Source organism: Phacochoerus africanus, chromosome 15 (genome assembly GCF_016906955.1).
Source record: "Phacochoerus africanus isolate WHEZ1 chromosome 15, ROS_Pafr_v1, whole genome shotgun sequence".
Classification (NCBI taxonomy): Eukaryota; Metazoa; Chordata; class Mammalia; order Artiodactyla; family Suidae; genus Phacochoerus; species Phacochoerus africanus.
In genome coordinates, this window is record NC_062558.1 from 46,115,324 (window position 1) to 46,138,351 (window position 23,028).

The following is a 23,028-nucleotide window of genomic DNA, read 5'->3' on the forward strand; positions in this document are numbered from 1 at the left end:
TATGTGCTTGTGGAAAGCAGTGATGATATTCCTGGCTTTGGAATCAGTCAAATCTTCCCAGAACCATCATTACTAACAGTGAGACCTTGTGATTGATCTTTCACCTCTCTGAATCTTACCTCTTACTCTGCAAAGTGGTGATATTAATACCATAATACAGAATTTTAGTGGAGCTGACATGAATTAGTGCCCTTAGCACAGTGCCTGGTTCATAAGAAGTGCTTAGTAAATGCCTGCTGTTGGTATAGGTTGCTTCTTTTGGCCTCTTGGTTTTTTGTTTGTTTTTTCAGGTTTGGAATGAGTTGGCCCAGGAGAATATTTTTCATACCAAGTTTAGGTAAGTAGGATATTACCTTAGGGAAGCAAAACTGGATTGTAAATGCCACTAAGAAAACTTAAAACTGAATCCATTATATTACATTAGGCAAAGTGTTTCATTCATTTTTTTTTCCTCTTACTATCAGGACAAAAATGATGGATATGGAGAGAAATGAAGAGAAATCTGTAGGCATTTCACAAGTAAAGGCCTTACTCACTGATTAAATACAAACAAAAAATACAGGTGTCAATGATGATGCTTAGGGTTTTAATTAGAAAGAGAAAAAAATCTTCTGACAGATGAAACTGGCCTAGTAATATCAGGTGAACCCTGGTGTTTCATGTTAAATAATTTCACAGAACATCCGCATCAAACCAGCACTAAGATGTGATTTTCATGGATCAAGATAAAAACAAGACCACTTTGTAATCAGGTCTGAACACAGACAAAAATGTGAACATTGTCCAAACCACAAAAGTGACCAAACATCTCCCATCTTGGCTAATAGGAAGGACTGCTGTTTCTTTACCAGTTATACATTTAGCCTCCCTTCATTCCTCCCACCTTCTAGAAAAGATTGCCTAAATACCCGTACAGCAGAGCCCTGCTTCCTGGAGCCCTCTCCCAAATCGCCTATGACACACCCAAATCCAGTGAGACTCCTTTCCCAATACCTTGTTCCTGGCACCCTCTCTCACTGCCTTATCTCAATAAATCCATCTTTTGTTCAAATGTAGGTGTATTCTTGGTGGTCTTTGGCTGAGGGGCATTGATTTTGGTATAAGGAACTCAGATTAGATGACCGTGCTGGTGCCACTTCCTGGGATGGGGGAAATGGGTGTGATTAGTGGTTGAGATGACCAACTCGGATGGCCCCTCTGGCAAGTCCTGGACCCAGATTGTAAGGCTTGCCAGGACCTCTCACAAGCGCTCTGAGGTGTTCTCTGATCCTCCACGCTGTTCCTTCTAAGGCATTACCAACTTCATTTATGTTGAAACAGAAGGAATTAGCAGCTCATTTTTAATGTGTACCAGATGCCAGGGAGTGTTTGAAGGGCTCTAGATGTTTTCATTCATTTACTTCTCCTATCAGCCTTATGACCGTTGATACTACTATTTTTGGGTTTTACTGATGAGATACCTGAGGTACAGAGGTTCCCTAACTTGCACAGCAATGATTCGAACCCAGGTCTTACTCCAGGTTGGCCAGTGTCACCCTGGACTCCTGGGTAACTAGGCCGAGGCGGCCATCTTGCCTGTAGTACGTACGGACTGCAAGTCCCGGCAGCCCTCGCGGTGGCAGCCTTCTGCACACAACAAATCCCGGCCTGCCCCTGGGCGGTCCGGGGTGGAGGGTTCTAGAAGGAGTGACGTGGGGTCTGGAGCGGGCTCGGAGGCGGGTGCCTCACGGCAGTAGCTGTGGCCGCAGCGCCGGGCCTGGGGACGTGGGCGGTCGGAGCCGCGAACGCAGCTTCCTCATCTCCCCGGCCATGGCCGCGCTTGGCCGGCCCTTCAGCGGCCTCCCCCTGAGCGGCGGCTCGGACTTCCTGCAGCCGTCGCCGGCCTTCCCCGGCCGGGCCTTCCCGCCGGGGGCGGACGGCGCCGAGCTGACCCCGCGGCCGGGACCCCGCGCTGCCCCGAGCAGCCCCGGCGGGAGCGCGGCGCGCGGACGGTGAGGAGCCCGGCGGGCGGGCAGGCGCGGGCTCGTTGACACTCCCCATGACCCTCGGCGGGGTCTTCTCCGTCCCAGGTTGCTGAGGCAGAGAGTGAGCCCCAGAGTCCGTTACCGTAAGTCGCCTGAGGTCGCACAGCGCGGGCGTCCGGCTCGGACCTCGGGCTGCCTGTGCCTCGGTGAGTGAGGAGAAAGTCCCGAGTTCGCCCAGGGAGAGCGGAGATGGGAACCCGGGCCGACCCGAGCCTGGGTCGGACCGCGGGGCGGCCGCGGCTACTGGTAACCTTTCGGCGCCTCTCGGACACTGAGTTTCTTCATCCCCAACTTGGGACAGAAATGGGTCCTCCTAGTGAGAGTATAAAGTGCTTAGCACAGTCCTTGTCCCGAATGCGTTCTTATGCCCCAGATAAATCTCCCACGGTTTCGACCAAATGAGAAGTTTAGATTGCAGTTTCTATGCATGTCAGGACCACCCAGCATTTATACCTGACTGACCTTGTTACCGGCACTTCCATCCCCCTCGGCAAGGAAGGGGACAGCTGATAGGTGTGGGCTGGGCAGGATATCGGAGGTAGAGTAGATGTAATAAATTTCTCATCTGACTTGATTTTTGTTTGTTTCAGCAGTGTTTCTGATCACTGTAGAAAGAAACACAAGCGAGAGGAGGAGGAGGATGATGAGTAAGTTTCAGGTGCCTTTTTATTCACTTAATGGTCACTTAATTTAACCTATTTTCTGTCCACAACTGCTTGTTTTAAGTGAGTTGAAATATTAGGTGTCTGTGAAAGGAGGCTCAGGGAACTAATAACGAGTCGCTTTTTAGAGAAGGGAGCTAAGCAGGTCGGAGGTAAACTTTTCACTCTTGGGCAATTGTAATCCTTGAATTTTGAGCCTTGTGAATATTATTACATGCGCAGAGTAAAAGAATTCACAGAAGGCTACATATTGAAAAGTCTTAAAACTCTTTGCTCCCAGTTCTACCCAGAGGTTACATTTGTTACCTGTTTCCTATTTCTCCTAAGGAAGATATTATAAACAAGTTTATAACTGTGTATACTTCTGGTTTTTTAGATTTGTAGCCCGATACTATTCACACTGCAACGCGTTGGTCTTTTCATTTTACTCTCCTGGGGCACATAGAGTTCTACCTAACTTTTTCAAAAGTTGAATTCTATTGTAAGGCTAGGTATAGGTCATTAAGCAGTCAGCTAGTGTTGGATTTCTGAGTTAATTGGAACCTTTTGTTATTACTAACAGATCTACCATGCCTGTCATTTTTTTTATTAAAGTATATTTGATTTACAGTGTCAATTTTTGTTGTACAGCAAAGGACTATCATTCTTTTTAAGTTCTTTGTATATATTTGCAAGTAGATAAAGGAATTTAATTGTTGGATTTTAAAGCCTATGCGTTTTGAATTTTGAAGAAGAGTTGTTGTCAGTGTATAGGCCTTAGGCCTTTTATCAGTGGGTATGGCTGTTTCTCCATCTTCTCACCAGAACTGTATTTTCAAACTTTTTGATCACCACTTAGCTGTTAGGTAAAAATTGCATGTCATAGGCAGTCTAAATTTTTTTTTTTCTTTTGTGTTTTTAGGTTCTCACCTGCAGCATATGGAGGTTCCCAGGCTAGGGGTCTAATCAGAGCTGTTGCTGCTGCCTACACCAGGGCCACAGCAACATCAGATCCTTAACCCACTGTGCAAGGCCAGGGATTGAATCTGCAACCTCATGGTTCCTAGTCGGATTTGTTTCCGCTGCGCCACAACGGGAACTCCTCATAGGCAGTCTAATTTAAGAGTAAGAGACTTCCTCAAAGAGGATACCCAAATAACTGATCAAATGGAAAGATGTTCAACCTCATCATTCTGTAGGGAAATGCCTCTTAAAAGCACAGTGGGAAAATGGGAGAAAACCACATCTTTCTGGACCCCATGTTGGTACCCCTTCCACCTTTGAGAGATAAAAATCTCTCTAGGACAATAGAGAAGGGGACTCTTCTCCCGCCTCCCAGCTGTCCTGGGAGCTATTTGCTTTTCTTTAATAAAGACTTTGCTTGCTTTAAAAAAAAAAAAACAAAAAACACAGTGGGATAGTACTCTACCACTGGTATTGGAGGGTTACAGAGCACCAGGAACTCTTCAAACACTGTGGATGAGAATATAAATTGATACTCTTTGGGAAACAATTTTGTGTTAGCTAATGAGTTGAAGGCATGCATACGTACCTATTTACCCAGCTGTTCTCATCAGGAGACACAAGAAAGTTCATAGCACCCTTATTCATGAGTTCAAAATTGGAATGTCCTGGAGTTCCCATTGTGGGCCAGTGGTTAACGAATCCTACTAGGAACCATGAGGTTTTGGGTTCGATCCCTGGCCTTGCTCAGTGGGTTAAGGATCCAGTGTTGCTGTGAGCTGTGGTATAGGTCACAGACTCAGCTTGGATCCTGAGTTGCTGTGGTTGCACCGTAGGCCAGCGGCTACAGCTCCATTTAGACCCCCTAGCTCCACGTGCCATGGGTGCGGCCCTAGAAAAGGCAAAAAGACCAAAAAAAAAAAAAAAACTCACCTGTCAACATAGAGGTGTCTTATAAGCAAAGTAGGAGCAAAAGAAACTTTACAAGAATGTATATGTAGGGGTTCCCATCGTGGCGCAGTGGTTAACAAATCTGACTAGGAACCATGAGGTTGTGGGTTTGATCCCTGGCCTTGCTCAGTGGGTTAAGGATGCAGCGTTGCTGTGAGCTGTGGTGTAGGTTGCAGACATGGCTCGGATCCTAAGTTGCTGTGGCTCTGGTGTAGGCTGATGGCTATGGCTCTGATTCGACCTCTAGCCTGGGAATCTCCATATGCCGAGGGAGCGGCCCAAGAAATAGCAAAAAGAAAAAAGAAAAAAAAAAGAATGTATATGTATATAGTATAATTCCTTAGGTTCAAAGCAGGCAAAACTAAAAACCATATAAGGTTGCATATCTACATACATGATAATGTATTTTTTTTTAAATGAAGTGATTACCTAAAAGATGGTATTTGCCTATAGAGAGAAGGGAATAGAGTACCATTTTAGATCCTGGTAACAGTCTATATTTTGAATATTTTCATGGATTTTTGTTTCGTAACTATTAAATTGTATGTACTTTAAGGAGTGTAGGGATTTTATCATTACATAAAGTAGATCACTGTAGTAATTTGTATTTTGTAAGTTATATGCAATGTTGAACATCTTTTCCTTTAAGCCATTTGTATTCGATTTTGTGTGAATTTTTCATGTTTCTGTAAATTTTTTATTGGCTTACTGGTTTATTGATTTTTTTCTTGCTAACTTTAAGACAGTTTATTATGTATGTTGTGTTTTCCCCAGATTTGTTGTTTGTCTTTTAGCTTTGTGTATGACTTTTTTTTCTTTTGCCAGCAGAAACTGGATATTCTCACCTGGTTGATACATAGACTAATGAGATATTAGATTCGAAAGTTGCCTTAGTTTTAAAAAAAAAACCTCTAGGGAGTTGCTTTTGTGGCTCAGCAGTAACGAACCCGACTAGTATCCATGAGGATGCGGCTTCAATCCCTGGTCTTGCTCCGTGGGTTAAGGATCTGGCATTGTCGTGAGCTGTGGTGCAGGCTGCAAATTTGGCTCAGATCCTGCATTGCTGTAACTGTGGGGTAGGCCAGCAGCTGCAGTTCCAATTCAACCCCAAGCCTGGGAACTTCCATATGCTTAGAATGCAACCCTAAAAAGAAGAAAAAAAAAACCGACAAACCTCTGGAGGAGACAATATTTTTGTCTTTTATTGCCTTGAGATTGCTGTTTTAAACAGGGACCTCTTTGCTTTTATCTTTTGGGATTCCCTATAAGAGATTATTGAATAAAGGGTTCCAATGTCATAAATAAAAAGATTGAAGTATAAAAACAATTGACTTTAAAAGTTAACCATATTTAATTTACAGATGGAGAGATAGAGGCCTGGGAGGATAAGGGACTGGACAGTTGGATGTCAGATGCCTGAGGGGTACTGCCCACTTGCTGCTTCCAAAGTTCTCATCAAAACTTTAAAGTCTTTTTTTTTTTTTTTTTTGCTTTTTAGGGCCAAACCTGTGGCCTTTGAGGCTCCCAGGCTAGGGGTCTATTTGGAGCTACAGCTGCCGGCCTACACCACAGCCACAGAAATGCAGAATCCAAGCCACTTCTGCAACCTACACTACAGCTCACATCAACAGAGGATTCTTAAACCGTTGAGCAAAGCTGGGGATCAAACCTGCGACCTCATGGATACTATCGGATTTGTTTCTGCTGAGCCATGACAGAAACTCCAGAACTTTAAAGTCTTTTATGTCACATTTTCCTTGAGACTTAATCATCATTGATCTCTAATTATTTGCCAAGTGGATCTAGAGACATGAAATAGCCCAAATTATATTGGCGATCAGAGATTAGAATCCAACTCTGATACTCAGTTATGTTTAATAGTTGAATTTTTAGCTATGCTAGGAAGTTACCTATTCCTTCTAGATTTATTCTTTTTCTTAGGTGATTTCTTATGTGTATAACTTCTGCTTTCTAAATCATCACATATTTGAACTAATATTACAGAAGTGTTTAATGTATGGGTAGACATTCTTAATACTTCCTTATGAATTAAGATTAATTACAAACTAAACATTTCATAGTTCATTCCAATCAAAAATCTATGTTCAAGAGAGCGTTATTAACTTGTCAGACTTTGTATTGCCTGAGACTTTAATGTTGATTTTCATAGTCTTAACATGAAATAAAAACTTCTCCCTTTAAAATACATACTGTTCCTTTTGACTCTGAGTTTAGAATCAGAAGCTGTGGGGACCATTAATGAATCTTTTGATTGCAGATTCTGGTCTCTGGATTGCACTTGCAGTTGCCCAGGCAATAAAGTACTTGCAGTCTAAATATCTAAGTAGAGCAGGGCAGGTTGTCTATTTAACTTGTTTCAGGAAAGCTTTCAGTTAAACGCTTAGCATTGTTGTAGTGCTTGTAGATACTAGTTTGTGGTAAGAGCTTGAGCTGTTGAACTTCCCTGATAAAGCAGGAGGTTTTAGTGAACATGATGTAGAGGTAGGATTCAGGGGTTACCTTTGGGGTCTGGTACCCAAAACACAGCTCAGCCTAAACATGACACCTTGGAAAGGGCGCTTTAATTTTTTAGGTCCTAGTTTCCACATCTGCAAAACAGAGCTATTGGATTTGATGAATTCTAAAGTCTCAATGAAATATAAAATCTTATAGGCAGTTAGTTTATGTTGCAGTGTGGGAGAAAAGTGCACCCTATTATAAGTCAGGAACCCCAAGAGCAAATGACAGCCCTTGACATTTTTGGAGAGAAGAAATCAGCAGTATCGTTTGCATGTAGTACATCTGTGTAATACTTGCTACACACCTGATGAGGAATATATTTTTGCCCTGAGGGAATATTGGATGCCTGCAGACTATTACCTCATATGACTGGTGTGATGGAACAGCAGCTGTATGAAAAAAGTATGGCTGGCACTGAATTGCTGCTTTGTAATTTTTGGTTTCTTTACCTCCCATCAAACCTTTCCAGAGCTGAATAAGTAGGAATGATTTCAAGTTACCACATTGAGCACTTCTGACCTGAAAAGGCAAAATCTTGCAGGTGCAACCTAATTTGACAAGTATCAAAGGGAAACATCTCAGGGAAGCTTCGAGAATGACAGAAAAGAAAATACATGGTTTTCCATCTTGCAATCACATACTGTTAAAAATTAAGAGTTTTGGAATTCCCATCCTGGCACAGCGGAAACGAATCCGACTAGGAACCATGAGGTTACAGGTTCAATCCCTAGCCTCGCTCAGTGGGTTAAGGATCTGGCATTGCCATGAGCTGTGGTGTAGGTTGCAGACACGGCTTGGATCCTGCATTGCTGAGGCTGTGGTGTAAACAGTTGTAGCTCTAATTTGACCCCTAGCTGGGGAACCTCCATATGCTATGGATGCAGCCCTGAAGGGGGGGGATAAAAATTAGAGCTTTTTTGATAGAAGAATTTGATAAGAGATGGGGATGATAAACATTTCATTTATATTGGTCAAGATTTTTATTAATTTTTTTTTAAAATTTCAGTTGCCCAGTGAGAAAGAAAAGGTTGACTGAAGCAGGGCTCTGTGCTAGTCCTAATGACTGGATTCTTTGTGCACATCAGAATATAGAGGGTCATGGAGTAAATCCTTGCTCTAGCGGCCTTTCTGCACCTGGTATATTAGATGTTATTTGTGAAGAAATGGATCAGACAACAGGAGAACCACAGTGTGAAGTTGCCCGAAGGAGGCTTCAGGAAATTGAGGACAGGTAAATGGACAGCATTTATTGGCTCTTTGGCTTGTTGCTGATCTTTTGTAACATCTCTACTCTTTCCAGCTACTCTTAATTTGTCATTTGATGATGCCTTGATCCTTACTCAGCCTATCAGACTTTATATAAAAATCAGGAATCTCAAAGTATATGCTTTAAATGTTAAACTCTTCTCATAGAACTGTACTAAATATTTTCACTTAACTATCTGAATATTTTTGGTTTATGAAGGTTTTTAGGGACACATTGTTCAAATTTGCCTCTAATGTGGAACTTTTTCATTAAATGTTGAATGTCTCTTTCATATATACTTCTTTCTCCCAGGTATAGTCTCATCTTGATCTTTTGCTTTAGCTCCTATTGCTTTTATCCTTTTTTATTTTAAAAATTTTGTCCAATTCAGAGTTCCCGTCATGGCTCAGTGGTTAATGAATCCGACTAGGAACCATGAGGTTACAGGTTCAATCCCTGGCCTTGCTCAGTGGGTTAAGGATCCGGCATTGCCGTGAGCTGTGGTGTAGGTCGCAGACATGGCTCAGATCCCGAGTTGCTATGGCTCTGGCGTAGGCCGGCGGCTACAGCTCCAATTAGACCCCCAGCCTGGGAACCTCCATATGCTGCAGGAGTGGCCTAAGAAATGGCAAAAAGACAAAAACATTTTAAAAAAAATTTTCGTCCAACTAATAGAATAGCGTGACTAATACTTTTTCTTTTCTGCCTGTACCTTTTTTTTTCTTTCTTTCTTTTTTGGCTGCCCTGTGGCATACCTCTGCCTTTCCTTAGAATAATTGACGAAGATGAAGAAGTTGAAGCTGACAGAAATATAAACCATCTCCCCAGCCTTGTCCTTTCTGATACCATGAAAACAGGTTTGAAGAGGGAATTTGATGAAGTCTTTACAAAGAAAATGATTGAGTCCATGTAAGTTTTGGTTTCTGTTCAGTTATGATCTTGGAGGGAAATCCAAAATTGGAGACCCTTCTTTTTTGCTTTTTAGGGCCACACCCGCAGCATATGGAAGTTCCCAGGCTAAGGGTTGAATCGGAGCTATAGCAGCAGGCCTACAACACAGCCATGCCAGATCCAAGCCACGTCTTCAACCTACGCCAATGCTCCCAGCAACGTTGGATCCTTAACCCACTGAGTGAGGCCAGGGATCAAACCCACATCCTCATGGATACTAGTTCAAGTTTGTTACCACTGAGCCACAACAGGAACTCCTGGAGACCCTTTCTTAATTCACTGGGGTGAGCAGATTCTCTGTGCAGGTAGGAGTTAGAAGAATGCAGGAGTGGCTATCTTGCCTGCTTACTCCTGGATTGTTTTGAAGTCTTGAAATGAACTGATAGTCTAACATTTGGTAATGTGAGGATTGGCAAGAAAGAGTCCATTCTCCTAAATTCCTGAGATAGGATGTGGGTACCATATTTCAAAATGTCCTGTTTATCTGGCTCTCTAAGTTATCTATGACCACCATTAAGACCTAGGAAACAAAACAAAAAGTCTCCTAGCATTTAAAAAAAGATGTCACAAAAGCCAGAATCTAAAACTCAGATTCTTGTCTTTTTTTTTTTTTTTTAGGGCTGTGCCCACGACATATGGAAGTTCCCAGGCTAAAGGTCAAATCAGAGCTGCAGCTGCTGGCCTGTGCCACATCCACAGCAACTCAGGATCCATTCCTTGTCTTCGACCTACACCACAGCTCAAGGCAGTGCCAGATCCTTAACCCACTGAGCAGGGCCAGGAATGGAACCCGCATCCTCATGGATGCTAGTCGGGTTTATTACTCTTGAGCCACAGTGGGAACACCTGAAAATTCTTAGGATACCAGGCCCACTGATGCCAGGTAAATGAGGCATCATAACCTTTAGATACAGTGGATTCAGCTGCCCCTCACAGGGATTTTGCATTAGCCTCCTAGTGTGAGCTTATAGTTAACTACCCATCCCTGAGGGTGGGTAAATAGTTTAGCCAAGAGTCAGCAGGTCACGTTGCCCTCCAGCCTAAAACATAGCACTTTCTGTTCTTGATAGTTTTCCAGAAGCTAGCTTTTGAGGGGTTAGGGGTGGTGGGAAAGGTGTTCTTCGTTGTTTGTGTTTTATTTTGCCTTACTTGCCCTTGGGTCCCAGAAACCATCAAACTATCACTTGGTGGGGAGGGGTGGGGGATAGGCACAGATAATGGCTTACTGCAAAAAGTGTTATACTTCATAGCTATACTAAGTAAAAGCCGAACTGAGATATTTTTAGGGTGTTTGGCCAGTGTTTCATTTATAATGGTTTAGTACAAGATAGTAGCACACATGTGCTAAAATTAACCACAATTTAAGAAAAAATTAAGTTAAATCATGGGCTCCTATTTCTCACACTGAATATTTATATTCAGATCATAGCATCAGTACAACCAGTTGGTTTGGTTGAAAAGACATACAGAACTTTTAAAATTTTATGTACTGGAGTGGCCTTCTAAAGATTCATTTGGATTGTCATAAAGCTCCTGTTTTGGTGCCATCAATTCTTAACTCTAGATGTTAGATAGCAAACATTAGTTTTTCAATGTATCTTTTATTTTCATGTTGTAAAATTATTGACAAAAATCTATATTTTAATGTCTTAGGAGCCGTCCTTCCATGGAGCTTGTGCTCTGGAAACCTCTCCCTGAACTCCTTTCCGATAAGCCAAAGCCATCATCTGATGCTAAGAACTACACAGGAGAGAGCCAAACTAAGCATGCAGCTGCCGGCACTGCCTTCCCTCAAAGAACGGAACTGTTTGTGGAACCTCGGCAAACAGGGTTGCCTGTTTACAATAGTTTGGAGACAGCTGCTTGCACAGAAGAAGAGATGGAACTCTAGAAACCAGTTTCAACCCTAAAGTTGGTGAAATTTAGAAGGCCCATGTGTTCAGTCATGAGCCTGCTTATGTAGTATAGGGACTTGAAGGTTTTGAAACGGGTGTAATATCTCCACCTGTATTTTGGGGTGGGACTCATTTTGGGTAGCCATTTCTTGAATTCAACTTTTTGCAAAGGAAACTTTTCTCAAGGGAAAAGCAGTTTTCTAGGGGTCTTATTAAAGGAATATGAGGTCACATTCTGCAAAGTCAGGTATAGAAGCTGTATGTGTGAAAGTAGCTTAAGTTATCTGTCGTATTGTCTAAATCATTCAGATATTTGGAGAATATTCAGATACTTGAGTTGAAAAAGATGCATTAAGAAAGAAGGATTCCCTTGTGCATCAGATAAAGGATCTGGCATTGTCACTGCAGCAGTGTGGTTTCAATCCCTGGCCTGAGAACCTTTGGGTGTGGGTGCAAAAAAAGAAAAGGGAAGAAGGATGTTCTTCCTGCTACAAGCGTACCTGACAGCTTCATATTTAGATATGAGCTCTCTGCAGTGATTGGGGAGAGGAAGGAAGAAGACAGTAGCTTAAGCTTGTTGCTGGGAAATTTAACAGAGGCTCTAAAACTTGCATATTACTTGTCAATTCAGTGTAACTATATTGAATTAAATAACCAGTAGGTTGTGGCTCACCTCTGCCTCTGAAAATGCAATGAAAATACAAAGAAAATGTTTTTCCTTGGAGGCTTTTTTGCCTTGTGCTACTGTTGCTCCTTGGATTCCCTTGCATAATTGATAAGCCCACCTATTCAGTAATGTTTACAACTTAATAACTGGGTGGTATGTTAAAAGATTGTGAGTTAACACGTGCAAATTGGCTCTGGGAGAACCATCCCTTAGGTAATCCTGAGGAAGTGCTGTTTCAGCGAAGCCCAGCATGTAACTTCTGTAGTTAAAAAAAGGTTGTGCCTATATAGCAAGTTGAGTTTTTTAATATTAATTTACAAAACAGTGACTGCATAATTAACTGAGAGCATACAGTGAGTGACCTGGAGATTAACAGTTTTAGCCAATTTGCCTGGTGCTTCAGGTATTGTGCGAAAGCCTAAAAGTAGAGACTAGCTTCCTGCTAGCAGAAGTCTTCGTCTTGAGGACCTTCCCCAGGCTCAGGGTGTCCTCTGAGGGGAACCAGGATTGAAACTTTCTCAGGAAGAGCTCTTCTGTGTGGCAAGGACCTGGTAGTACAAAGTAAAATGAGTTCCTTTAGTGCTGTAGGATATCCACCATAACTTATTAAATATTACTGGCCCTTTTATCGTACAGCAGAGACCACCCCAGTTCTCTTTGTTTTGTTTTTCTGGGTTTCTTTTGCCTTTGTAGATATCAGACACCTTGTGTAGAAGAAATGATTTATGCCAAGTGGAGGTGACTTTTTAGGAGCCAGTTAGAGGCAATTTTGAAACCCATGCCGAAATCCCTCTTCTTACAGTTGGTGTAGAAGTCACAAGTCTGTTAATTGGACTGTTTCCTCTACCTATTGTTCCTGCTTTCTCTATTTCTGTCTGGACAGTCAGGAAAAGATTTAATGTTTAATATTTAAACAAAATATTTAATACCTACACAGTAAAATTATTCGAACTTCAAACCAGTATTGAAACCAGTTGGAAACCAGCTAATAGTTTCTTAATCTCAGATTTAGAGATGAATGTAAACTGTATTCTGTTGAAATGTGCAAGTGTTTGATTCATGCCGTTTAAAAAACTCCTGCCTTTAGGTCATTGTTTAATGGGACCAACTCGTAAAGTTTGTAGCCTTAAAGAAATCTCTATGCTAAAAAAGTTTGTTCTGGTACAGCTAAGAAACATGAAATAACTGCCTGGAATTTGGAGTTAGCCCCAGTGTTCTGGTGAAGGGGAGGTGACAGTTTTCCAAAGAAGGACCCATACACACTGATATTGTCTTCTATAGGGATTGTTGGACAGGCCTCAGATCAAGGTCTGTACAATGAACAGGAGGAAAGAAGAGCTTTGAAACAAGGCTCATGATACCACTGGTGAATATAGGTGAGAACTAGTAAGATTCTGTTAACATCCAAGTGGAAGTTGTTTCAGGAGTCATATTGTATGACTTGATCATTATTTCTGCAGGAAAAATGGATGTTCAGTGCTCTTTTTTAAACTTTATCTTGCATATGTTTGTATAAAAATCATCTTCATCCTTGTGGTGCTTATTCATCTGAGCCGTTTCCATAGTCCTCATGCCTCTGCTTTGTTTTTCCTTTGTAAAGTAAGGCTTTTGCTTTTGCCTTAAAGTTTCCCTTAGGGAATTCTTTTCATTTTGTACAGCTTTTGCAGCATGGATCAAACATTGGCTTACTTACGCTAATGTGTGAAGAGAAAATTATCTGAACAGGTGAGCTTTAATGAACAAATGTATATTTTCTCTGAGTTTGAGTAGGGCGTGTGTGATTGCATTTTTTTTTTTAATTAATATGAAGAAAGTAAGTCCAGTTCTCACAAATACTAATCAAATAAAAATTGCTACTCATTCTTGAAAAGGTGCAAATGTAAAATTTTTAAAAAATATCTGTGGTGGGAGCTAGAACCATGCAAAGAATGTTTACCAACAGGTTCATTAATTATTTTGGATCTGGAACTTGGTTTTGTTTTTTAATAGTAATAAGAATGGTAGAGTACTAGGAAGGTTCTGGAAGATGCTGTCAATTTTACTTTAAAATGAGAATCTGGTGTTTCTGTATTTTATTGTTTTCAATAAAACTTAAGTGTTTTGGACTTTTTGAGATATTTGTATTCCTGCCGTGAAGTTAATGAAGTCTGCTCTTTGCTCTCTAAATTTTATTGAAGCAGCATGTAGCATTATCAGCGAGAGATTGAAATTTATTCTCAACAGATGGTTATGTTGGATTAAAAGTAAGTTTCATAAAAGAATTAGGTATTTCCAAAGTAGACCACGTTTAGCTATTTTAAAACCCATAGATTTTTTTTTTTTTTTTTTTGCTTTTTAGGGCCGCACTTGCAGCACATGGAGGTTCCCAAGCTAGGGGTCCAGTCAGAGCTACAGCTACTAGCCTACACCAAAGCCAACAGTGTGGGATCTGAGCTGCATCTGCAATCTACACCACAGTTCACGGCAATGCCAGATCCTTAACCCACTGAGCGAGGCCGGGGATCGAACCTGCAACCTCATGGTTCCTAGTTGGATCATTTCTGCTGCGCCACAATGGGAACACCATAAAACCCATAGAAACTTCCATGCCACTTAGCAACTCACTCCTGATGTCCATCAATGTCTCTTGGCAGGGGGATGGAGTCTTAAAAAATGTTCCAGGAGTTCCCATCATTTTCCCATAGAAAAATTTCTTTTTTTTTTTTTTGTCTTTTTGTTGTTGTTGTTATTGTTGCTATTTCTTGGGCCGCTCCCGCGCGGCATATGGAGGTTCCCAGGCTAGGGGTCAAGTCAGAGCTGTAGCCACCAGCCTACGCCAGAGCCACAGCAACGCGGGATCCGAGCCGCGTCTGCAACCTACACCACAGCTCACAGCAACGCCAGATCGTTAACCCACTGAGCAAGGGCAGGGACCGAACCCACAACCTCATGGTTCCTAGTCGGATTTGTTAACCAGTGCGCCACGACGGGAACTCCCCCATAGAAAAATTTCTTTAATGTTCTCTTACATGGTCATTCCCTTCAAGAGTTTACAGGTCACTGGGTGGCAGTATTGCCTGCATATTTCAACCATTATGTGATAAATGTGGATCCCTGATTTATGGGCAGGCAGAGTTTGAGTTGCAGTTACAGAAAACTATTGTTTTTTCACCAAAATTGGGGAATCACGGGTAAAAGTTATCTATTTTTACAGATATGGATTCTATGTAGATAGTGGCAATAGTATAAGCCAATTCACTAAGGTCCAGGTTTCTTTACTACTTGACTAGTTGTTTTACAGTCTATTTAGAGCAATATTTAAAATGTCTAGATTTCACTGAAATCTAAAGTGTGGTTTAGGCAGTGTAACTTTAAACTTGAGGGAATATAGATTTGTATGCATCAGTTGGGTTCAAATATTCTACCAGTGGCACTTGAGAGCTGAGTTGTACACAGTTAGATCATTGTTGAACTACAGCACCCTTAAGACAAGGATGTTGTCTTTCAGCAACTGGCTAGTGTGAAAACAAACCAGTCTTCCTGTTCCTTAATGAACTTTAGAAGTCACAGGGTAAAGATTTAATTCTTAGGCGTCCCATCAGCATTTAACTGATACCATAAAATATTCCTGGAAGAAGGCGGTATTACCTCCACCTGCAGTGCTGTCCTTGCTGCTTTTGCTCCAGAGCATACCTAGTAGAAAAGCAAGGAAGCACCTCTCAATGTTACAAAGTCCAGGGAAGTGATTTGCAGGTCTTACAGGGAAAGACCTTAATTTTTATTTCCAACCATTCAATTTAGTGTTTCAATATGAAGGTATCTTTGAACATAGGGTGTTTTCTCAAGTCTGAGCATAGTGTTTAGTATTTTTCACCCATCTGTACAGGAAATGAAAATTGGAAAAATCTACACAGGTTATGTTGTGTGTTATCCTGGCTAGTACAGCTTGTCTTTTTTGTCTTTTAGGGCTGCACCCATAGCATATGGAGATTCCCAGGCTGGGGGTGCAGTCAGAACTGTAGCTGCCAGCCTATGCCACAGCCACATAGGATCTGATCTGAGACTGCAACCTACACCACAGCTCATGGCAATGCCAGATCCTTAACCACTGAATGAGGCCAGGGATCCAACCTATGTCCTCATGGATATTAGTTGGGTTCACTAACTGCTGAGACATGACGGGAACTCCCAGCTCGTCTCTTTCATGTGATGTTTCTGAATGTAAATTATTTGAGCCCCAATCTTCAGATGTTTTACCATGATGGAAGCAAAAATGTATCTGTAATTACATCTGCCTATTACAATCCCTAAGTAGATCCTTAGCACTTAAGTTTTCAGTTCTAGAGAATCAGGTGATCAAGGTTTTTAAGTCAGAATACAGAAACGTCAGAGCTTAAGCAAGTTTGTATTGCCAAGCACTGAGACTGGACTTTGGCTTTAGCTACCAGGGAACTTAACTTGCCTACAAAATGCTTGTGGACACACCCCAAAACATACCAAAGGCATTCTCTTTCAAGTGGCTGAAACTACAGCCTGCTTTGCCTTACTATTTGGGATTCTTTGAATCTACCTTATCTGATCTCAGAGGTAGCTGATAATTAATACTGGCATAGAATGCTAGCATGGGTGAAATAACTTTTAAGTTCATTCTCTTGTGAAACACTTTTTCTAGACTGCACAATTCTCTAAGAGATTAGAACCCTTCCATAGTGGATTAGGAGATAAGTGAACTTTTGAGTGATTGGGATGGTGCCTGACATATAATAAGTGCTTATAATGCGTCATTTCTTTGACTCCTCTAGCAACCTTTAGAGATACTCACAAGTCAGGAAATAAGTGATATTTTTCGTTAACTGGTGGCAGAGTTGAACCCCAGGGAGTTTGAGTCTAAAAGTGCTCTTAATCACTATAAGAATAGCAAGAGAATATTGCTATTTAATAGCATGTCCTTCTCTAACATAAGATACAGCAAAACACTTGTCACAAGTTCTAGCTCTACCATTACAAGCTACAAAAGTCAGGCTAAAGCTGTCTTACAAATATAGTAACTGCTCCAGGTGTATTACTTATTAGAGCCAGGAATTGAAGCAGACAGCAATTAAGGCAGAAAAGTTTTCAGTCACTTTAAAAAGTGGCGTGCTGGGGTTTTGTGGCACAGTGGGTTAAGGATCCGGCGTGGTTGCTGCTGTGGCTTGGGTTTGATCCCCGACCAGCAATTTCTGCATGCGGCAAGCACGGCCAAAAAAAACGTGGCATGCTCACTCAAGTTGGATAAATCAGTATCAACAGTGAAACACCTTGACTTGAGTTTCAAGAAGGAATCAAAGAACAGACTGCATTGTACTTTTTAATTGCACAGGTAGTTTTAAATAAATGGAGAAAGCACCTTCCAAAAGTTACACTAGCTGGGAAAGATTCCGTGAAGCATTTACATAGTAAATTTCAGTAATTTCACAAAAGATTCTTGATCTTTACTTGAACTGTACATGAAGGAAAAGGAGCCCCCTCAGGTAGGCATTCTCTCTGCCTGCAGAAGCAAACTAAGGACCTAAAATCGGAGGCAAGCCTGGGATGCCAAGAAGGGGTGAAGAGAAATGATAAAGGGCCATTCATTAATTCCATGTCTAGGACACTCGTCCAGTGACCCTTACCCAAGTATTTTAGGGCAAACCACTGCCCTTAAGATAAAGGTACCTCAGAAGCCATAATTCTGGATTATAGTAATAACCTGCATATCCTAGACCACTGAATGTCAAAAGACAATACCTGGGGTGACCTATGAGGTTTGAACAAATATATTAGAGGAATACTCTAGGACTGTACACCCTCTACTCTAGCTTTCTGAATGAAGCACAGGCTTCTGTGCTATCCTCCAGGCAGTGTAATAGTCAAGAAAAAGGGTTAACAGTACTGATCACTCCTTAGACACTAATCAGCTGGGGAAAGAGTTCACTGGCAAAAGTGTCCTCCCACGAATGGTCTACACCAAGCAGAGAGGACATGTCACTTAGGGGAGAAGGGGAACCCTCATAGCTACAGTCACTATAAGCATCCAGTAGGCAGGAAGATGGCTTTAGGCAGTGGCTGGTTGAAAGCAGATCTGAGATACCCAGCTCTGGAATGAAGTCATCTTCTGTAAGTTCTTCCTTCACTGAGACAGTGAATTCAGGGCGATCTTTCTCTGAGGGGCTGGAAGGTGCTTCCTCAATTTTCACTACCACATTAGCTTGGCTCTCTGTCTCAGAGGGAATCTCTAAGACTAGGGGCTTTGTATATACGTGGTCAAAACGAATCACTTCATTAATGGCTTCCAGCTTGGCTGGTGACGTCCCCAGTGATGAAGAAGGGGAGGCTGGTAAGGAACTGGGTCCTTCTGGGTCGACTTCTGGGAGCTGCTCCAGGCTGGCAGAGTCTGGGGAAGGACATCTGAAGAACATGACTGGGTCCAAGTTGAACAGAATGCCCAAGAGGATATCAGACTGTAAAAGGCAAAAATGAAATGGAGTTCGACTATTAGAATGCACAAAGAGTTGACCTTAGTGCTAGGTTCCATAATGTAAATTAATCATTAGGCTATAGGATGAGCTCTGGGACCCATCAGACCCACTTATTTATACCTCACCCTATGTTCTAAACCACCTGAAAATAGGAAAGTAGTCAATATTCACCTCTAACTCAACCAAAACTAACACTATGCCCTCATCTATCTGGTTAGGGAGGTCAGGTATCACACAGATGGAATTCAGTAGTTATACAGCTCTTTAGTAAATCTGAGTAAGCCCTACCTCAGAGTCTGAAGAGTCAACACCGTCAGAATCCATGGGGAGATGTTCTGGAGGGGTGACAACTGGGCCTGCACCTGCTGCAGAGGTGCACGTAGTCTGAGTGCTGCGGACTCAGCAGACCCGGCCACCGGCCCCGCTCCATTCCCCTGGGAGGAAAGACAAACAGCTGAAAAGTCCCCTAGGAAAAGCTTGCCAGGTAGCTGTGATTCTCGACTTTTAGGAAATCTAAAAAACTATAGAGCTGAAATCTTTCCCTTGAATTTTATTATTTCCATTTTCTTGAGCCCTCTTCAAGAAGAGATCAGAAAAAGGAGGTAGGGTGAACTTTTCATTGTGATTTTCTGTACAATGGAACATTTTTCTCCCCCCAGCAAACATTCAGGCAGGACTGATTTTTTTTTTTTTTTTTGGTCTTTTTGCCATTTCTTGGGCCGCTCCCGTGGCATATGGAGGTTCCCAGGCTAGGGGTCTAATCAGAGCTGATATTCCTTTTTTTTTTTGTCTTTTGTTGTTGTTGTTGCTATTTCTTGGGCCGCTCCCGCGGCATATGGAAGTTCCCAGGCTAGGGGTCTGATTGGAGCTGTAGTCGCCGGCCTACGCCAGAGCCACAGCAATGCAGGATCCGAGCCGCGTCTGCAACCTACACCACAGCTCACGGCAACGCCGGATCCTTAACCCACTGAGCAAGGGCAGGGACCGAACCCACAACCTCATGGTTCCTAGTCGGATTTGTTAACCAGTGCGCCACGATGGGAACTCCCAGAGCTGATATTCTTAAATAATATCTTAATCATATTCTCGATAAGAACAATGTCCCTAGCAACAATAGTTCTATAGTGAAATTAGGCCCAGAACCTTTTTGTATAGTAATTTTTAAACAATTTTGTGTCAAACATCAACTTCACAGAATAGAACTGGCCTACTGTCAGCCTCAGACCATCTTACATGTTATCACTAAATCCGCCATGATTCACAGTTTAAAATCCATACATCACCCCTCTATCAGAAAGGTGTCACTATCACAATGAATTCTTTCTCTCTCATTCATATTCATCAAAGAACTACTATAATTTTGATAGCATTCAAAGTCAAATCTGACTGGCTCTCTTATCCTGGTTCTTCTGAAGGCTGGCACGGTAGGTACACCTTGTTGGTGATCAGCATTTGTTAAGTACTTGCTCTTAGACAGCTATGTAACTTATTTTAATTATTAGGACTTAGGACTATTCACTACACTCTTGAAAAATGAATTTCCATTAAAGAAAGAGGACACATCAATTAAAACCAGTTCTCATATACGGCACCTAATAAAGGACATGACTTACCTTGGTCTCTGCCTCCTCTTCAGTAACTAAGGCATCCATCCCCAAGCGCTGTCTTAACTCCTGGTTCTCAACTACGAGGCCATGTGTTTTCTCTCGTAAAAGCTGATTTTCTAGCAAAAGCTTTTGGTTCTGCAAAATTGTTCAGAAGAGGTTATTAAATCATTTAATTCTTTCACTTAAGAATCCACCTGGCAGGAGTTTCCTCTGTGGTTCAGCAGGTTAAGGATCCACATTGTCACTGCTGAGGCTCAGGTTCAATCCCTGGCCTAGGAACTTCCACATGCTGTGGATGAGGCCACAAAAAAAAATACAACTGACAAAGTTTTAATACAATAGATTTCCTTTCCTTCTCCTGGATCTTTCAGAAAACTCTATTCTATGCTTATGTGAGTTGTTCACAGTAGATATTAGAAGGTCGATGAAAATCTAGCTATATAAGAAGTACCATCTTGGAGTTCCCTTGTAACTCAGTGGGTAGGGGACTGGGTGTTGTTGCTGTGATTCTGGTTATAGCTGAGGCATGGGCTCGATCCCTGGCCTGGGAACTCCTGGGTGCTACAGGTGTTGTCAAAAACAAAACAAAAAGAAATGCCATCTCATGGGGTCACCTTTAACACAATACCGACTACTAATACAGACCTCAACAAAGGTAACTTGTGGCTTTAATTTAAATATGACTGGTTTTTAAAAATCCTATCTTGAGGGAATTTCCGTTGTGGCTCAGCAATCTGACTAGTATCCATGAAGAAAAGAGTTTGATCCCTGACCTCAACCAGTGGGCTAAGGATCTGGCATTGCTGTGAGCTGTGGTGTAGGTTGTGGATGCAGCTGTGGTGCAGGCTGGCAGCTGCAGCTCTGATTTGACCCCTAGCCTGGGAACTTCCATATGGCGAGGATTTGTCAAATCCACAAATCCTGTTTCAAACTGGCAGGTAGAAATAAAAATGGTAGTGATAGACTGTAAAATCAACAAATGTTAAAAAAGAAAAAAAATACCACAAATACTCCTTAGTATTCAAGATGTGTAACTGACAACAATTTTAAGTTTAGGTAACAAATGGACCCTAAAAGGGGAAAGGAACCCTTGGTGGACTTCTGGCCAAGACAGGAAAGGTCTCAGGTTTAGGTAATGATTTCCTATTTGCTTTTACTACTTAGTACTAACTGATAAAAGACTAATGTAATGTAATCCACCAACTCTTAAATATAGCACCAAATGCTAGAGTCCATTACTCTGCTCTCCTCAAGCTTCACACTTAATCAATTACCTATCTACCCTCACTTAGATTAGTTTAAGTTTTAATTATACATCCACTTGTATTCTAAAGGGGATGAAACAACTCAAGGCATTATTGCAAATAAGAGACCATTCACCAAGGGAAGATACACACAATGGATAAAAGATAAGAATTTGGCCTTAAGTATTTTTACCTCTTCTTCCAAATCTACCACTTGTTGCTCCAGCTCACTCATTCGAGCTTTCTTTCGGTCTCTGGCAGTCTGAGCTGCTACTCTGTTTTTCAGTTTCCTGAGGACAGAAAGAAATACCACAGTGACTCATCTTAAACCTTATTCATAGCTTTATTTGAAAACCTGGCCAGCTGGTGCTTTCATTTTTAACTTATAGCATAAGGCAGACTAATGGTAAAATACACTTCAGACTTCGCCCCTCAATGAAACAAAACCGAAAAATTAGCCTTCTGTGGATCTAGCTTGAAAACCTGCTTTATTCTCCCCCATATTGCGTCATCCACCTCAGTCTTATCCTGGCCACAGCACTGAGGCTGGACACAAACATTCATCTTGCGTCATGAGATATCTCCTCCTCCCCTTTCTACTCTGCTGCTGCTTCCCGACTCCCTCGAACAGGATCCAACCCGGACTGATTAAATCTAATGTGGGTTGCAATGCCGCTGACATAAACGCTCCCTCAGCAAACAGCTCAGACGGGTGAAAGGCTGAGGCGATTTTCGCTCTGGTGCTGAGGCCGGTCGGCTCGAGAAGCACTTAATAAATCACAAAAAGCAAACAGATCATAGAAGAACTAACACTTACGGAGGACTAAGTACTAGACATTTCTCTATTTCCCCAGCGACCTCAGGAGGCAAATATCATTTTAAAGACGCAGAGATTGAGTTTGACTAGTGAGCCTTCTAAGGCTCACAGCCCCTTCAACAGCTGTCATTTCAGACCCGTGCGCCTCCAAAAAGGAGGTAAATCAATCGACTCCATGTTACAGCCCAAATTCAGAGAAGCTTAACAACGGATTTGTGGTCATACAGCGAGAGGGCCCAGAACCCAGGTATTCGCAGACCCAGCTGTGGTCATCTCTAATGAGAGAGAAAAGAATTTAATAAAAAAGGCCCGCTCAGCCCTGGACTCCACCCAGCGCAGTAGAGCGGCCGTTCCAGACTTCCTGCCCTCGCCCCGCCCCGCGCCACGCTGGCACCCAAAAGGCCGCCGGAGACCGACCGTGGCGGGAGGTCAGCTCCCGGCCCAGGACCCCCGTCTCTCCTTCGGATTGGCTCTCAGACCTCGGGCCCTAGCCCTCTGGGTCCGCGCCCCGACCCTCGCCCACCTCCGTAACGCCTTCTCTTCGGGGCTCAGGTGCGTGAGGCGCTGTCTCTTGCGCGTCTGGGGCGGCCCCCCGCTTGCCGCCTCCGGGCTGGCCCCTCGCTGGCCCGGCACCATGATAGGCAGAGCCCGGCCGGCCGGAGCTCCAGCGGCGGCGGCGGCGGCGGCGGCGGGCTTCCCGGAGAGAAGCAGTACTTTGGCGGCCCCGGCGGCCGGGCTCTGCGCAGCTGCCACCACCACCATGGCTGGAGCGTGTCTACGCCTGTGCGCGCCGCCGCCGCCGCCCAGTGGGCCAGCCACCCCAGCGCCCCCAGCGCCCAGCCTTTCTAGGATCGTGGCCCTCCACGATTGGCCAGCTCCGTGTGATGTAGGCATATCTCAGCGCCTATTGGTCCGGTGGACCCGAAGGGGGCGGTGCCAGGGCGTCCAGCGTGGCATCCGCGGTGCTGGACTGGGGACGCCGGGGCTTTTTTTTCCCCTCGGCTGACCGGTAGGCGTCGCTGGGTG

General features: G+C 42.9%; 2 protein-coding genes across 4 annotated transcripts; one reads left to right on the forward strand and one right to left on the reverse strand.

Annotated features, from left to right (window-relative positions):
- Positions 1–1,639: 1,639 nt before the first annotated feature.
- CCDC117 (coiled-coil domain containing 117) lies at positions 1,640–13,973 on the forward strand. Of its 3 annotated transcripts, none has more exons than XM_047761054.1 (5): positions 1,640–1,991; positions 2,618–2,671; positions 8,106–8,330; positions 9,117–9,254; positions 10,950–13,973. In XM_047761054.1, the coding sequence occupies exons 1-5, from the start codon at positions 1,810–1,812 to the stop codon at positions 11,185–11,187; spliced, it is 837 nt and encodes a 278-aa protein (XP_047617010.1). In that variant the 5' UTR covers positions 1,640–1,809; the 3' UTR covers positions 11,188–13,973. The 3 variants fall into 3 exon arrangements, with proteins under 3 accessions (XP_047617010.1, XP_047617011.1, XP_047617009.1); XM_047761053.1 differs by having other exon boundaries at positions 1,667–1,991; positions 2,615–2,671; XM_047761055.1 differs by lacking the exon at positions 9,117–9,254 and having other exon boundaries at positions 1,662–1,991; positions 2,615–2,671.
- A 3,198-nt stretch (positions 13,974–17,171) lies between these two features.
- On the reverse strand, positions 17,172–22,814 carry XBP1 (X-box binding protein 1). The gene is given in 6 exon segments (XM_047760829.1): positions 17,172–18,316; positions 18,623–18,706; positions 18,709–18,768; positions 19,948–20,076; positions 21,379–21,475; positions 22,526–22,814. Coding segments are annotated over 6 exon segments (1,167 nt in total). The 5' UTR covers positions 22,765–22,814; the 3' UTR covers positions 17,172–17,758.
- Positions 22,815–23,028: the final 214 nt, after the last annotated feature.

Coding starts and splice junctions, on each gene's coding strand:
- CCDC117 (XM_047761053.1), top strand. CDS start 1,810: ATGGCCGCGCTTGGCCGGCCCTTCAGCGGCCTCCCCCTGAGCGGCGGC. Junction 2,672..8,105: donor GAGGAGGAGGAGGATGATGA/GTAAGTTTCAGG, acceptor TTAAAATTTCAG/TTGCCCAGTGAGAAAGAAAA. Junction 8,331..9,116: donor CTTCAGGAAATTGAGGACAG/GTAAATGGACAG, acceptor GCCTTTCCTTAG/AATAATTGACGAAGATGAAG.